The 15,460-nt window shown below is 34.5% G+C and overlaps 6 protein-coding genes across 10 annotated transcripts; 3 read left to right on the top strand and 3 right to left on the bottom strand.

Annotated features, from left to right (window-relative positions):
* The first annotated feature begins 726 nt into the window (after positions 1 to 726).
* On the top strand, positions 727 to 1,951 carry LOC126678660 (tetraspanin-8-like). Its single transcript, XM_050373555.2, has 2 exons — positions 727 to 1,504; positions 1,643 to 1,951. The coding sequence occupies exons 1-2, from the start codon at positions 977 to 979 to the stop codon at positions 1,934 to 1,936; spliced, it is 822 nt and encodes a 273-aa protein (XP_050229512.1). The 5' UTR covers positions 727 to 976; the 3' UTR covers positions 1,937 to 1,951.
* Positions 1,952 to 2,510: 559 nt separating this feature from the next.
* Positions 2,511 to 7,412, top strand: LOC126678659 (uncharacterized). Of its 5 annotated transcripts, XM_056105363.1 has the most exons (5): positions 2,511 to 2,795; positions 2,980 to 3,016; positions 3,106 to 3,240; positions 6,145 to 6,295; positions 6,403 to 7,412. In XM_056105363.1, the coding sequence occupies exons 4-5, from the start codon at positions 6,182 to 6,184 to the stop codon at positions 6,814 to 6,816; spliced, it is 528 nt and encodes a 175-aa protein (XP_055961338.1). In that variant the 5' UTR covers positions 2,511 to 2,795; positions 2,980 to 3,016; positions 3,106 to 3,240; positions 6,145 to 6,181; the 3' UTR covers positions 6,817 to 7,412. The 5 variants fall into 5 exon arrangements, 4 of the variants coding, with proteins under 4 accessions (XP_055961338.1, XP_055961337.1, XP_050226960.1 ...); XM_056105362.1 differs by having other exon boundaries at positions 2,511 to 3,016; XR_008790522.1 differs by lacking the exons at positions 6,145 to 6,295; positions 6,403 to 7,412 and adding an exon at positions 3,495 to 3,580 and having other exon boundaries at positions 2,511 to 3,016.
* On the bottom strand, positions 5,034 to 5,882 carry LOC126678657 (uncharacterized protein At4g04775-like). Its single transcript, XM_050373553.2, has 2 exons — positions 5,581 to 5,882; positions 5,034 to 5,387 (listed from the first exon to the last, which is right to left on the bottom strand). Exons 1-2 carry the CDS (start codon positions 5,728 to 5,730, stop codon positions 5,034 to 5,036), a joined length of 504 nt encoding a protein of 167 aa, XP_050229510.1. The 5' UTR covers positions 5,731 to 5,882.
* Positions 7,122 to 8,173, top strand: LOC126678656 (E3 ubiquitin-protein ligase SINA-like 10). The gene is made up of 2 exons (XM_056105549.1): positions 7,122 to 7,166; positions 7,517 to 8,173. The coding sequence occupies exons 1-2, from the start codon at positions 7,122 to 7,124 to the stop codon at positions 8,171 to 8,173; spliced, it is 702 nt and encodes a 233-aa protein (XP_055961524.1).
* A 466-nt stretch (positions 8,174 to 8,639) lies between these two features.
* On the bottom strand, positions 8,640 to 10,218 carry LOC126678791 (uncharacterized). Its single transcript, XM_050373695.2, has 3 exons — positions 9,741 to 10,218; positions 9,583 to 9,652; positions 8,640 to 9,368 (listed from the first exon to the last, which is right to left on the bottom strand). Exons 2-3 carry the CDS (start codon positions 9,638 to 9,640, stop codon positions 8,767 to 8,769), a joined length of 660 nt encoding a protein of 219 aa, XP_050229652.1. The 5' UTR covers positions 9,641 to 9,652; positions 9,741 to 10,218; the 3' UTR covers positions 8,640 to 8,766.
* Positions 10,219 to 10,786: 568 nt separating this feature from the next.
* LOC126678191 (U-box domain-containing protein 21-like) lies at positions 10,787 to 12,361 on the bottom strand. Its single transcript, XM_050373087.1, has one exon. It carries the CDS (start codon positions 12,319 to 12,321, stop codon positions 10,990 to 10,992), a length of 1,332 nt encoding a protein of 443 aa, XP_050229044.1. The 5' UTR covers positions 12,322 to 12,361; the 3' UTR covers positions 10,787 to 10,989.
* Positions 12,362 to 15,460: the final 3,099 nt, after the last annotated feature.

Genomic DNA, 15,460 nt, shown 5'->3' with positions numbered 1-15,460 from the left:
AAAAATAATTATAGCGTTTAAAATATTTACCGAAAATTTTAGGGGGTAAGTGTTCAGAAAGTAAATTAAAATGGTTTATTTGTTCGATTTTAAAATATGAGGGTTTAATTGTTCAATTTTAAAAGCATGAGAGCTTAATTGTACCCAAAAAAATAAAAGAAATAATCTGTACTTTAAAAAAAAAATCGAGGATTTTTTTTATATCTTTTACCTACTATACTGCTTTAAGTGTGGCTATATTTGTTAACGCTGTCACTACAGAACTTCTTTAAAGAATTGGGATAAATATAAGGATCATTTTTATATCTCTTTCCTTAAATTTTAACAAGGAAGTTTATATATGTCAGCTTTAATGAGGACAAAAGACCTCTATCTGCAATATTCGGTGGTTAAAAGTTACTTTTTTACAGTGTTGCAAGTTAATTATCTGCAAAATAGTTGCGTAGGAGTCACTATATTAAGAACAGTGACAAACTACCATACACCTGACTTCACTTCCAGTGATTACAGCAAAACCAAAAACTATGACGAAAAAATGGTGTGTTTATTTGATCTATTTTAGGCGCAAGTAGGGTGAGAAAAAAACAAACTGAATTGGACCAAAATAACATAAAGAGGATTGATTATAGGTATGTTATAGATAGGGTTAGGTTTATGATGAATAACAAACAATCCGCGTACTCCAAGTAAGTATTGCTATTAAAATTTGAGAGTTTTACAGCTTAACAAATTCTAATAATTCTTGATTTCAAAAAACAAAAATCTAAGAATTAACCCAATAATATGCACAGTTAATTGTAGGAGATGGAACATGACAATAATTCCTTTCCAATAAGGAGCAGTAATTTAATTGGTTCGTTGATTTAATCATTCCCATTAGGTTTAGGAAAAGGATATGAATGCATATATAAAGGGCCATAGTTGATTTTGTTTTTTGATAAACCAAACCAAACCAAGCCAAGTTCGTTCGTTCATAATGTCAAGCAATATCATCAGCAGAAAGTTGGCGATAAGTTTCATCAACCACTCGTGTTTGTTATTAGGACTAGCAGCTTCGTTTTCATGGCTATACTTTGGCCAGCGCGTGAGTTCTTGGGGAAGAGCTCTTCATCCGAACCCCCTCGTAGACCTGGGGCTATTATCGTTGGCTGTATGGCTCTTTAAGAAGATGACGTGCTGGTTTTTTCCGAGTCGCAAAACAAAGATAACCAATTTGATTTCTCTGGCCATGCTTCAAATCCTCATCATGATCATCCTGGTCATGGGTTATGCCATGGTGGTCACCCATAAGGGAGAAGGAAGGGTAGTTCCTGGAAAAGCCTACAAAGAGTATGATCGTGGGGACTTTTCCAAGGAGTTTATCAGAGCATGTTCATCAGGAGAATCACAGACGGGTCTTATGTACGATGCGGCAGCAGATTCCGGAGTTTGCACTAGATTTGGAGAGCAATTCAATCATCTTAATGAGTTGGAGTTCTACAATACCAATTTGACTCCATTACAGGTTTCAAATATTTTATTTTCTTCTAGTAGGAGTAATATTTATACAATTATTTAAGATTCATAACACTGAATTATATATTATGCATAGTTGAAGTTGAAATTATGTATTTACTGGTATTTTGTATTTTTCCTTTTGCAGTCAGGTTGCTGTAAACCGCCCAGCTATTGTCCTTATGAGTTCAAGAATGCAACAATTTGGAAAGAAAAATACCTCAGAAAATACTTTTTCAAAAAAGACTGTATGTATTGGATAAATGAAGGTGAAAAAACACTACTGGATGGGTACTGTTTCTATTGCGATTCGTGCATGGGTGCCATACTTTTCAACATAAAGTCGGAATGGAGACATATGGTCCTTACCGATACACTTGTATTTATATCATTGCTCCTTTTCTACTCATTACGCCGTCGTTTTTTTTTCTATTTCCATTAAATTGTCTTTGTATTACCTTTTAAAATTTATCTGTAGACATTTAATTTTATTTCAATTTTTAAATTTTCAATTTATTTTTTTATATGTTTTATCTTTCTTTCTATTCTAATGGTACTTTGCAACTTACATGCTATCTACTATAGTCAAATTTCTACTTAAGTGGGAAATAATCTATATTATTCAACATAAATATGGATAGGAGAAAAAACGAATTTCCTAAATATTAATTTTTCAATTTCTTACAAATTGATTATTTAATTATAATTTGTTTTAATCATTAACTAATTAATTATAAAATTAATAGTTATATTATTGTTGTTTCCAACACACTTCTAAATATCCAGCATTTACACGTTGTAGGTATTGAAGGCATTAGATCATGTTGAAAGCATTATCTTACACAATAATATCAAATGAAAAGTATAAAGCAAAAGAATTAAACTCACCAAAGAAATGTAAAATATTTAAAATTTAATAACGGCCTATTACCATAACTATTAAAATTGTTATAATATATATATATATATATATATATATATATATATATATATATATATTCTTTATAACAGGCTAATAATCATGGACGGTCCTCGACCTTTGCACTAAGCTTCCCTAAACCCCCTCACCTTTCAAAAGCTTCACTAAACCCCCTGACCTTTATGGCGGCGCCATTCACGGCCCTTCTGAAAAAAAAAAAACACAAAATCGCGGCGCCGCCAACGATTTAATCGTTTGCATGCGTTTTCCTCGCCACCTGTCGACCCACGTGACCTGTCCTCTGTCAGTTGCAACAGTCCCTCTCTCTGACATGCCGGTTGACTTTTCAAATTTTAAAATCAAAAAAAAAATTAACCGCTCGGTAACTTTTATCTCTCTTTCATCTTCTTTCTGACATACTCTTTCATCCTTCTCTTCTCTTCCCTTTTTTCTTCTGAAACTCATTCTCTTCCCTTTTTTCTTCTGAAACTCTCATTTTCACACCGCCATTGTCTCGTCGATTGCCTGTTCATCTTCCGTGCTTTCTGTGTTTTTGCATTGTGAAGAAGAAAAAATAACGAAGGAACAAAACATAAATTTAGAGTGAGAAAGATTGATTTTTACTCTTGTTATCTGGTTCATGTGGTTTAGGGTTTGATTAACGTGGTGTATTTACGCTCTCTGTGTCACAGGTTTTTATAGTGAAAGAATTACAAAAATGAGAAAGAAAGGAAAAGGAAAATCAAAGGAAAGAGAACGAACGGGACCACCTGGAACTGCTGGATGGGGTTTAATGGATGAGAGCGATAGTGACGAAGTGGTGGAAGGTATGTAGGACCACATAGTACTTTGGTTTCTGTAAATGTTTGTTATTCTATGCTTTGATTTATTAGCCGCTTTTGGACATAGGACTACAAGTTGCTTTATGTTTGTTTACTGTTGTAGGACCACTAGTTGGTTTGATTTGTTTAATCTTTGTACGAGTTGTTTATTGTTTTCACGTTTCTGTTGGTTGGCATTTACTATTATTTTTGTGTTGCTTGATGGTTGTTGGTGTGTTTAAATATTTGTCTGTTTGCAGTGTCACCAGGTTTTGAATTTTTTCAAATCAACCTTCACATTAATGGGGCATTGGGGGAATGGGGTTACCATGATGGGGAAGTGTCCATCGGCGTTTATTCTGTGTCTGGTATGACTATGAAGAAATTAGATAGATGGATGAAAAGAGAAAAAGTTGAGGGCTTAGTTGATTATTACTGGAAAGAAAAAGACAAGGAATTTCATGATTGGATTAGACCGATAAATCACGACGATGATGCTATGGAAATGGCAAGTGCTGGGAAGAGGGACGGAGAAGTGGATGTCTATGTTAGGAAACTGACCGTTAAAGACATTGAGGCTTTAGTCCCTCCGCCCCCCTCGCCCCCACATGTTGTAATTGAGGAGATACCAAATCCCAAAGATTTAGCTTATGTGTATCCCACTCCCGTGAAAAAAGTAAGGGGTAAACCATTGGCTACCAAGGCTGGTGGGAGTAAACCACTGGGTACCAAGGCTGTTGGTGAAGGTCCTTCAGAAAGTGGGGGGTCATGGATGAGTCCATATGTAAGTGAATATGTAAGTGAAGGGGCTTCTATGGTCCAGGGAAATACGCAGGCTCAGGGGAATGAAGGGGCAGATTTTTTGGGACAAACTGACACTGGGAATGATGAGGTTGCTGGTGAGCGGGCAAATGAAGAGGCAAGCGTTCAGATGGCTGATGAAGATTGCCATGATAAGGGGGATGGGGCTGCTGAAGATTGCCAACTTAATGGGGCTGAGGCTGGGGCTGTGGATGGGGCTGAAGCTGAGGCTGGGGCTATGGATGGGGCTGAGGCTGAGGCTATGGATGGGGCTGAGGCTGAGGCTATGGATGTGGCTATGGATTTGGCTGAGGCTGAGGCTGGGGCTGCTGAAGATTGGCAAGTGAATGGGGTTGAGGCTGGGGCTAGTGAACAGCATGGGCCACAAGAGGAAGAAGTTCCAATTCAGGGGCCACATGAGGAAGCTCAGGATTTAGGGGCTGACGATGGGCCGCACATGGATGAGGTAGAGGGGTTGCATGATAAGGTGAGGGCAAAGTGCTACTCAAAGAGCAAATGTAAGTTCTACGTGTTTGCCTCAAAGCTGCACCTCAAAGAATGCCTTCAACAGCCAACGGAGCAGTGTTGACGATGGAGCTCCGTCCCAACCTATCCCGACGCAAGCTGAAAAAGGAAAAGGGAAGCGGAGAGCTAAAGATGTTCCCTCTAGATACATGAACATCCTGAGGAAGAGATCCAAAAAAACGTAGTGCTGGAACATGGATTAGTGGTAGTTATTTTGCTAATTATTATTGTGGTGCACATAGGCAGTATTTTGAACCATGCTTTTGATTGTTTTGAGCCACAATGTTGTGGTTGTTTTAGGAATGGAATGTTATGAAACTTAGGAATGTTATGTAATTAATTCTTGAATCAGTGTACAGACATGAAAATTCTTAATATAAAAGTACTCTACTAAAGACTTCAGAATCGAAATTAACACCAGAAAAGTTGAGTTACATAATAAAACGATCAATAAGACAAGTTTCACAAATGATTTATAAGCCTTCAGTTCCCCTATTATTTTCTCTAATCCGAGCAGCTGTGAGTTCATTCTTCAATTCTCTAATCTCCATCTGCAGTCCCCTATTTGCAGCATACAAGTCTGTTAGCTCCAGCTCCATCCCCTCAATTTTGTTAGCAGCTTTAAGAAGCTCGTCCTCCACTTCAATTGCATCAATTATACTTGCTCTGTCAATCAAATGCTTCAGCTCGAATACATCTCCTCTGAGCTTTTCCCCTTCTTTCTGTAGCTCTCCATTTGATCTCTTCATAGTATACAACATGTGCTTCAGGTGAGGAGCATATTCCTCGTCATACCACATGAAGAAGGGGCATCGATTCACCCGCATCTATACACAACAGTTGGCTTTAGAAAATGCCATATAAAAAATACAAACACATTGAATAAAACCCTAATATCCAAATGACTCAAATCAGAAACCCCAAAATTACCGTTTTACAAACCCTAATATCCAAATGACCCAAATCAGAAACCCAAAAAATTGTCGTTTTACACAAGAAGAAGAATTTCATACAACTAACCTTAGCATTTGGACATCGAAAGAATCGCCTCCCAGGATGCTTTTCAGTCCAACACACCATGACCTTCGCCTCCAATCCGCATTTGCATTTAGGAACATTGCACACAGGGAATCCATCTACATAATCCTCTTCTGAAAATCCTTCGGCCATAATTAGGAGATCGACACAAGAAAGAACCCTAAAATCGACACAAATGGAAAGGTGTCACGTCTATAACAGTTTATAACAGTTTATGTTTGTCTATTGTTTTTTAGCAACGATAAGGTCAACATTTTACATAATCACCTAAGGTACTTATCCTATGTTTTAAATATCGTCCACGGTACTCATTCTTTTATTTCAGGATCAACCATGGTACTTCAACTTTTAATGAACTATCACTTAAAGTACTTAATCTTGATAATTAAAACAATAAAGGTTCGTTGGTAATTAAAAAAGGGACATCTGTCACACCTGACAACGAAAAGCAAATCTGAACCCTGCATAAATGAAGGTGCAACACATTATTCAACTGAACACTCAACCCCTTTCTGAAAACCCTCGTCTCATTTTTTTTCTTACCAGCCTTCCCATAGATCTCCACTCCCAAGACACAACGACAATGGAAGGACAAGCTAAACAAGTTGTGTGCGACTGTGGAATTCCATGCCGTATGCAGATTTCCTCCACCGAACGAAATCCAGGACGGAGATTTTACGGCTGTTCGAAGAGAAATGTAAGTATTTTAGATTTTACGGCATTTCGAAGAGAAATGTAAGTATTTTTTTAAAACTTAATCTTCATTTGTTGCCATTTAACTGTCGTTTGACCTACACTACACAGAATCAATGCGATTTTTTTGCGTGGGTGGATAACGACATGGCCTATCAGATGACGATGGTCAGGAATTTGAAAAGTGAGGTTAATGGCATGACTGAAGAACGCAACAAAGCTCTACTGGAACTAGTTCATGCCCATACTCAGGTGGCGGCTAAAACTGACGAACTGGAGCAACTTAATGAGGCCTTCGAGGGATTGAAGGAGTCCATTGAGATGTACCACGAAGAAAATGTGCTTATGATCCAGGATAGTGGTCTGCAACTTATGGAGATAAACACTCTGAAGAAACACGTCAAGCTGATGGAAGTCAAGTGCTCAGACATGGAGAGGAAAAACAAGATCATGAGGCTTGGTTTTTTTGTGGCATTTACAATTGCCGGTTGCAGTTTATCCGTTGCTTGTTTGAAGAAAAAATGATGCATTTTCTATTAAGTGACAATGGCTTGTGTTTGTGCAGTGTTGTTAGTAAACTGCGTTCCAATAATTTTTTGTATTATCTTAAACTCATTTAATTTGCTTGTTGGGAAAACTTTGTGTGATTCAAAAATTTAAATTACAGTACTGTCGTTGATTACATAATTTAAGTGCAGGTGCTGTCTTTCATAATTAAATATAAGTTCAGGTGCTGTCTTTCATAATTGGTCGAAATGTCAAGGGCTATATTAGACTTCACAGAGAAATAAACCGCCAAAAAAATGAAAACTTAATGGCAAAGATTAGCAATGGGTTTTCCAAGAAACCCTTTCATTACACCCGTTCCATCAGTTGTATTGTTCCAATGCAGCCTCTTCGTTAACCACAACCACTAACACAAAGGGCATGTAAAGAAATTGAAGAGTCATGATGGTAACTTATTTAAATAGGCAACCACAGCAACTGATTCAACCATTTCAGATTACACAAATTGTTCTTATTCTCAGAAAAACCAGAAGATGTCCGATAATATTGTTGTGTCTTCACTTAATATGGAACTCATGGATTGCCCAATATGCTGTGAACCCTTAACAACTCCAATTATTCAGATTTTTACCCATTTATTTATCTTTACCGTTTACTGTTATTTATTTCTGTAATTGTATTGTTTAATAATTGTATTTTTTTCTGTAACTATATTTAGTGTGAAAATGGGTATGCAACATGCAACTCATGCTCGGAGAAGACTCAGAAGTGCCATTCTTGCACCCTGCCTATCAGAAGAATGAGGAACCGGATTCTTGAAGATGTTGCTGACTCTTTGAGAGTTTGTTGCTCGTTCAAGAATTATGGATGCCCAGCAACTGTGAGGTACCCCGAAAAGAGCAACCACGAAAAGTTCTGTTCTTTCATAGAGTGCTCATGCCCCATTGAAGTTTGCAATGTTAAGGGAACCTCTGAAATGATTTATGCTCACTGTAAAGTGATGCATAAAGATTTTGTGAAGCCGTTTGTTTTTTGTCGTAAATTCCCTGTTTCTGTTCGGCTGAATGATAATTTCTTTATTCTCCAAGAGGAAAACACAGACATTGTGTTTGTTCTGAACAACACAACGTGTTCTTATGGGAATATTCTTACAATCTGTTGTCTTGCACCGTCACAAGCTGGATGCTGCCCCTATGAAATTGAAGTGAATGCCAACTCAAGTCACAAGTTTCACAGTACTACCCAGAACATTCAAGGCACCGGCAATTACTATCGTTCTTTTTCAGGGTTCCTTCTTGATAGTGACCACGAATTTTTTGCTGACGGTATGATCAAGATGGAGTTTTGTGTTTATCGCGCACCGGAGCTTGCTTAAGAGGATGACCTGTTTATGTAGTCTTGTTTATGTATTTTTTGGTTAATTTTGGTGAAGATGGATATTTTTGTTCTTGTTTTTGTTCTTGTTCAGGGTTAATTTTGGTGAAGATGGATGTTAATGTAATTTTTTTCTAAACGTTCTGAAATGTTTGAATATTTAATGAAGTCAATTATTAATCTTACTTTTATGCTTGTTTATATGTCTTTACGAATTATATTTTACATGTTCTGTAAGTAGTGTAAGTAATGTATGTTCTATATGTTTTATGTATATTTTTTTGTCCAGCGTAACAAATATCAGGGTCCACTACTCAATCTATTTTAAAAAGTCAGGGACCTTATGTGAACAAAAGTATAAGAATGAAAGACAGTGGTCATGCATGAACCATACGTATTTCATTTCTCTAAAAATAAATTTATAAAATTTCCAACATATAAGTGTCTTTGAATAAAATAACAACATATCAGGAAATAATAAACAATGCTAAATTATGAAATAGCACATATAAAAAACATATAAGTGTTTTAAAATAAAATAACAACAATATCCGGAAATACAAAACAACGCTACATTTATTTGTTCTTTCGTTTTTATTTGTTCTTCTGTTTTTTGCTGCACCCTTCTTCTGGACCTTCAGCCACATCAGATGGGCCTTCAGCAGCAGCAATCTCCACTTCCAAGGCTTCTACTTGGCCCTCATCTTCAGTGCCGTACCACTCTAGCAACAATAATTCATCACCTGGACCTTCTTCAACTCCCGCGGCATCTTCAACTGCCTCCACTGGACCATCTTCAACTGGCTCAAATGGACCATCTTCTTCAATTTCTTTCAATTCTAACTTGGGTCCACTCTCAGGCACCAAATTATGCACATCATCAGAGGTTAAATATCGAACGTAGACATCAACCACACCTTCTTTTAGTGCAGCCCTTGCCATCTCCTCAACATCTCTATCATGTTCAAGAGGTTTTATCCCTCGATGATAGTCCAACTCTGGCTGCCTCCAATAATACATAACCAGCCCCTTCACTCCAATTTTTTTGGCCCACAAATCAAGCCTATTCAGTGACAGTTGGGAAATGTCAAAACATCTTGCACACACGTCGCCCCACAAATAACCACCTTCTCCAAATTCTCCATCATAGTGCAGAACAATTTCCAGGATCTGAGAATCCACTTCCACAGTACGGGCTGTTCAAACAAACAATATGGAGACATTCATTCACAGACATTATGCAAAACAAATCAACAAATTTTACAACCAACTTGAGAATAACTCCCCCCAAAAAACATACCCATAAACCTAAAAATTTACAATAAACCTAAAATCACAATTTCAAGTACCCAAAAACACATACCCAAAAACCAACAAAATTACCCTAAACACTAAAATTAAAATTCGAACCTGGCCGTTTCTTCCCTTTCGTCTCATCACTGTCGAAGAAGATCTTTTCTTTTCCCATTATCTTCTTAGCCTGTTTTACCATATAAAGATATCAATACCAAAAAAGTGTGCACATGACAGTAACTTTACAAAAATTGATCAACCATTTTTTTTCATACCCGGATTTGTTCTTCCTCGAAATGCAACGCAGGCGAACTACAGAACGAGAGAAAATGAAGAGCAACCAAACGACGATGACAAACGTCTAGGTCAGAGGAGATGGGAAATAGAAAAAGACTGATTATTCAAAAACAAATATAATGAAGAAGAAAGAGTATGTCAGAAAGAAGATGAAAGAGAGAGAAAATTTACCGAGCGGTTAATTTTTTTTTTGATTTTAAAATTTGAAAAGTCAACCGACATGTCAGAGGGAGGGACTGTTGCAACTGACAGTGGACAGGTCACGTGGGTCGACAGGTGGCGAGGAAAACGCATGCAAACGATTAAATCGTTGGCGGCGCCGCGATTTTGTGTTTTTTTTTTTCAGAAGGGCCGTGAATGGCGCCGCCATAAAGGTCAGGGGGTTTAGTGAAGCTTTTGAAAGGTGAGGGGGTTTAGGGAAGCTTAGTGCAAAGGTCGAGGACCGTCCATGATTATTAGCCTGAAAAATTGAAATAAAACAATATTAATCACCAAATCCTAATATATGGATATAAGTTTAATATCCTTCATATATGAATCATGTAAACCCCATTTGTAGTAGGGTAATTTCTTCTTTCTAAATTTTAATAAATGCCTGTGAAGAATACCAAAAACATAATTTCTTCTTTCCAAATTTTTTGAATATTAAAATTATACTATGGCCTTAAGAATAACATAAGAAACAATATAGTAGGTACTAGAAATTACACAATCACGCTTGGCTGCCACAAGCCAGTTATCAGTAGAGTAAAACTAATTAGAATCATCTTTATTATAATAATAACAATAATAATAATAATAATAATAAATCATTATTTATAGCAACAGTCAACTATTTAATCATTGATGTCAACCTTAAATATATTAATTTGATATATTTAATTCAATTTTATTTTTCAAAAATATCAATAATAATTATTTTGATATCAAAATAGAAGAGAACCTAAAATAAGAAAAGTAAAGTAAAGAGTACAATTTTTTTGGTTAAAAAAAATGGTGAAATTTCCAATCCTACCCAAAAATATATTGTTGGACACACATTACCTAAAAAGCTACCTAAATTAAAAAAAATCTAAATTAGTACGATCTATTTTTTATTTATGAACATCAAAGTGGACTCGATCGCAAGATCACAAAGAGTTAAAGTTAGAACTCATTGCACGATGAAACATTCTATAGCAACAAAGATAGTTATTGAATCGTTAGCACCGTATAAAAACATTCCTCCTAATACGACTTCTTGAGATACCTCAACTCCATTGATGAATCAGGACAATCATCTTTAACTCTATGAAGATTCAACATCTTTAGCACCTCTTTAACCTTCTCCTTTGTATTTTCTCCACAACTAACTTGCAATAGAATCAATAGCTTTTGAAAAGCACCAATTTTAAGTTCAAGTGCTTCAGCTACAACACCACCTTTTTTCCTCTGATCATTCTTGCAAAGCTTCCATAGAATTGAAACCGAGAAATCTGATGAAACCAAAATCTTCTGAAACAAAACCGGAACAATTAAAGCATTTTCATATGCTTTTTCTCTCCCTTCTTTTGAATCACAAATATGATCCAAAACACCTAAGGCTCTCTCACTTATTCCTTTGTTTCCTTCCACAAGAATTTCAACAATCAATGAGACTAACCCGAGTTCAACGAATGTCGATACGATCTTTTCGCTTATTGAGGATGGTGATAACATGTGGAATATCACCATTAATGATGCTTTTGTAGCGGAAGGGCAAATTGGTTTCTTGATTAGGTTAACTAGCTCTTGAATAACTCCTTCGATTTCGGATAATGTACTTGCATGGTTCTGATCTAATGAAAGAAGCTCTTTTAGTACTATAACTGCATTTTGTATAGCTGAAAGATCTCCATTTCTTAATATCCATAACATGCAACGTAGCGATATCATCGATCCGAGCTTCGATTGGCCTTCTGTACCGAGCGGAAACATCCATATAATAACGGATAGAATCTCCACTAGTAAATCTGCGTGTTTCTCCATTGATAAACCTGCGAAAAACTCGAAAGCAACCGACAGAACACAGCCGACTCCGTTCTCTGCTATGCATTTCTTGTTCCGTTCGCTTTCTTTTCCCCAGTCCTTGATTTTTTCAACTAATTCCGTGCATTTCTTGAAATCCCCACGTTGAGTAGCAGCCGTAATTCTCTTACAAATCTCGGATATATCGTGAGGAGTGACGGGAATCCGAGGCGTAGGGATTCGTTCAACTCCGAAAGAACGATTATCTACGCACCAACTTTGAATCATCTTGCGAATTGAATGGTTTGGTATTTTATCAAAAGTTGGAATGACTTGATTAGTAAGAGGACAAGTATTGTGACCCGATTCGATCCATTTCTCGATGCTTTCTCTATCGTAGGTGATCCCCGTCGATAGGGTTACGGGATCTTTCATCAACTCTAGAGAAATCGGACACTTAAAATGCGTCGGAATCATTATATCCATCTCCAAGATTGCACCATTAGAAATCTCATGAAATTTTTTATTTCTTGCACTAGAAGTAGCTTTTCTTTTTCTCCAATATAACATCATTTTTTGAGGAATTATGTGATTAAATGTGGTTTTTTTTGGTAATGATGTGATAAGAGAAAGGTGTTATATATATATATATTAAGATTGAGATTATATAAAGAGATGATATGATTAGGAGAAGATTAGGAAGGTTTGTTTGGTAAGGGTGATATATTGGAACTTTGACCGTTGAATAGTTGACGGCTGACTTAGTCTGAGTCATATCCTGGGTGTTCACTGCTGTGCCCACTTTTTATTTTGCTACATCCACCTCCATTCCTGACTTTTTACCCTTCATGTGGTTCAAAAAGTTTCAATATTAGCAATCATTTTTAAATGGGATAATTATTTTTGGTCAAATGTTGTAAAAAGGCCAAAGTTTTCACAAAAGTTTCACAAAAGTCCTGACTTTTCAATTTTGTCGATTTTGGCCAAAAATTGATTATTTGGTTTCACAAAAGTCCGGACCTTTCAATTTTGTCGATTTTGGCCAAAAATGGATTATTTGGTTTCACAAGAGTCCTGACCTTTCAATATTTGGCATGCCACATAGGCGTCACATAGGCTCCACATAGGCAAATTGAAATTAAATTGAGAGTTGGCCACAAGTGAAACCAAATAATTTGTTTTTGGCCAAAATCGACAAAATTGAAAGGTCAGGATTTTTGTGAAACTTTTATGAAAGGTTTGGCCTTTTTAAGACATTTGGCCATTATTTTTTATGACATTAAGTCGAAATTATTTATTTCTGTTTAATTTTTAAAAATGATTATTTATTTATGATAAAAGGTCATCAATATTCTTTTCTTCCAGTTAAAGAATCTTAGTTAATAATAGTAACATTTAATTTTGCCCCTGAATTTATTTATCTTTTAAAAAAATCTATAAAATCATAAAATAACTTATAATTATTTTCTTTCAAGAAAAAACTTATGATTATTTGATAAACAATTAACTATTTATATAATTCTACTGAAACTGTTTTTAAAAATAAAAATCAGTTAAATATAATATATTCATGGTTCGATTCTATTTCAAAACAAAAAAAAAGAAATCCTAAAATTTTAATAGTTTGTTTGAATATATCAATATATATATTTCTAAAGGTTTAGGGATTCGATTCACTTATTGTGGAGAGGATTAATCGATTATTTGATAAATAAACATCAATCAGCTGAACTTTATCATGAAAAGTTTGTTTACTATAACACTCTGATTAATCAATTATATAGATAAAGTTCTTATTTATAAAGGACATCAAATTCTAATGAAATTACCAACGAGTTATAACTCGAATTATATAAGCGTTGAGCAGCAAATTATTAGGTCATATATAAAAAATTTCTCACAAATGCTTCTCTTTTCAATTATAAAAAAAGATTAAATGATTAAAAAATAGGCAAACTTTTTATAAAAGTTTCACAAAAAAGTCAAATCTTTCAATTGTATCCAATTTATCCTAAAACGCAGGATGTCGTATCAGTTATGTCCAACTACGCGATTTTACTTATGTGGCGCTGATGTGTGTCAGCATTGCCACGTCGGCGCCATGTAGGCACCACATTAGCAAAATCGCGTATTTGGACATTATTAAAATAAAAACCTGTGTTTCAGGACAAATTGAATAAAATTAAAAGGATTGGACTTTTGTAAAATTTTCATATGAGATGGTCCTTTTTAGAACTCGTTTGGTTCGTAATTATACACTTTCCGGAAAATAACTTTCCAAGAAATTAATTATTTAGGAACTTAATTACTAGAAAAATACTAAAAAGTTATTTTTTTATTTTTATACATTAAATGATAAAAAAATAATTTTTTTGACAAAAACAATTAAATAAAAAGATATTATTATATTTTATATCTATTTATTTAGAGAAGTACTATCTAAATTTTGCTAAGAAAATTACTTCCCTAGTTAAAGGGAAGTTCATCTTCCCGGAAGTAAGAATAATTAAATGAATCAAGCAAATGTATTTATCATTTTCAAAAAAATTACTTTTCTATTTTTTTTATTAAAGGTTAAATTTTTTATTAATAATAATAAAAATTATATAAATGAATGGTTTTTTAACAATTTAATATTTTGTTGTGAATTGGTACGCTTCTACATCCTACCCTATATAAAGGGCACGTGGTATTAATGCTTAAGTATTCTCATTACTCTGAATCAAACTTTCAAACTATAAATTATGTATGAAGAGCCAATTTAAATATCAGATTGCTCATCAGATCAACTGTCTAATGGACAATATGATTGTATGGTCTCTAGCTACTAGAAGTTTAATTCTATCAATTATATGAAATACAATTTTTTTATTCTGTTTAAATTGACCTTTTCTTTTCTAATTTAGTACCTTCATGAATCATGAGAAATAATGAAATGAAATTAACAGCTGAGTAGAGATATATTAGACAGAAACATGGAAATAGTCTATGATAATAAAATAATTTAAAACTATGATAAAATATAGCTATGAATGAAATTTTCCGTATTCCAATCCAAAAAAATATTCCGTATTTTATTAATATAGTCTACATGTGTTTCTGTATGGCCTAAAAATATTTAGCCTTCCATTTGACTGAAAAAATTAAGGAGTTCAAGTTTGATATGTCAAAAGATTTGCTACCATGTGATAATATAAATATGAACAAAGGGTCAACGCGCCCATGAACTTATCATACGGGGTCATTTAATCTAATTTATTTGTTTTTGAGCAATTAACCTCAAAACTCTTCATTTTTAGGTTAAATAACCCATTTTGTTTTAAAAATTGGATTTAGAATAATTATATCGCAACAATTAGGGTAGTATCTTTTTTTTTTTTGCATCCCTCGCCTTTGATTTGTATTTTATGCGTTTTAAAAATACAATTATGGGTTATTTGACCCAAAAATGAAGAGTTTTGGGGTAATTGCTCAAAAAAATATAAATTGGATATGATGACCCCGTGTCACAAGTTTAGGGGGTGCGTTGACCCTTTGTTCATATAAATATATATAGAGAGAGATGGGCAATTTGAATATTTTATTTAATTATAAAAATGGAATTTTTATTTAAATTATTTATAAGTTTCTATTCTTAATATTCTTGACTGAAAGAATAGAAAATTATATTTATTTATATTTAAATAAATGAATTTTTTTATTTAAATTATTT

This window comes from Mercurialis annua, linkage group LG4 (genome assembly GCF_937616625.2).
Source record: "Mercurialis annua linkage group LG4, ddMerAnnu1.2, whole genome shotgun sequence".
Taxonomy (NCBI): Eukaryota; Viridiplantae; Streptophyta; class Magnoliopsida; order Malpighiales; family Euphorbiaceae; genus Mercurialis; species Mercurialis annua.
Note: the sequence above shows the minus strand (reverse complement) of the source record. Positions and strands in the feature narration are given on the sequence as shown.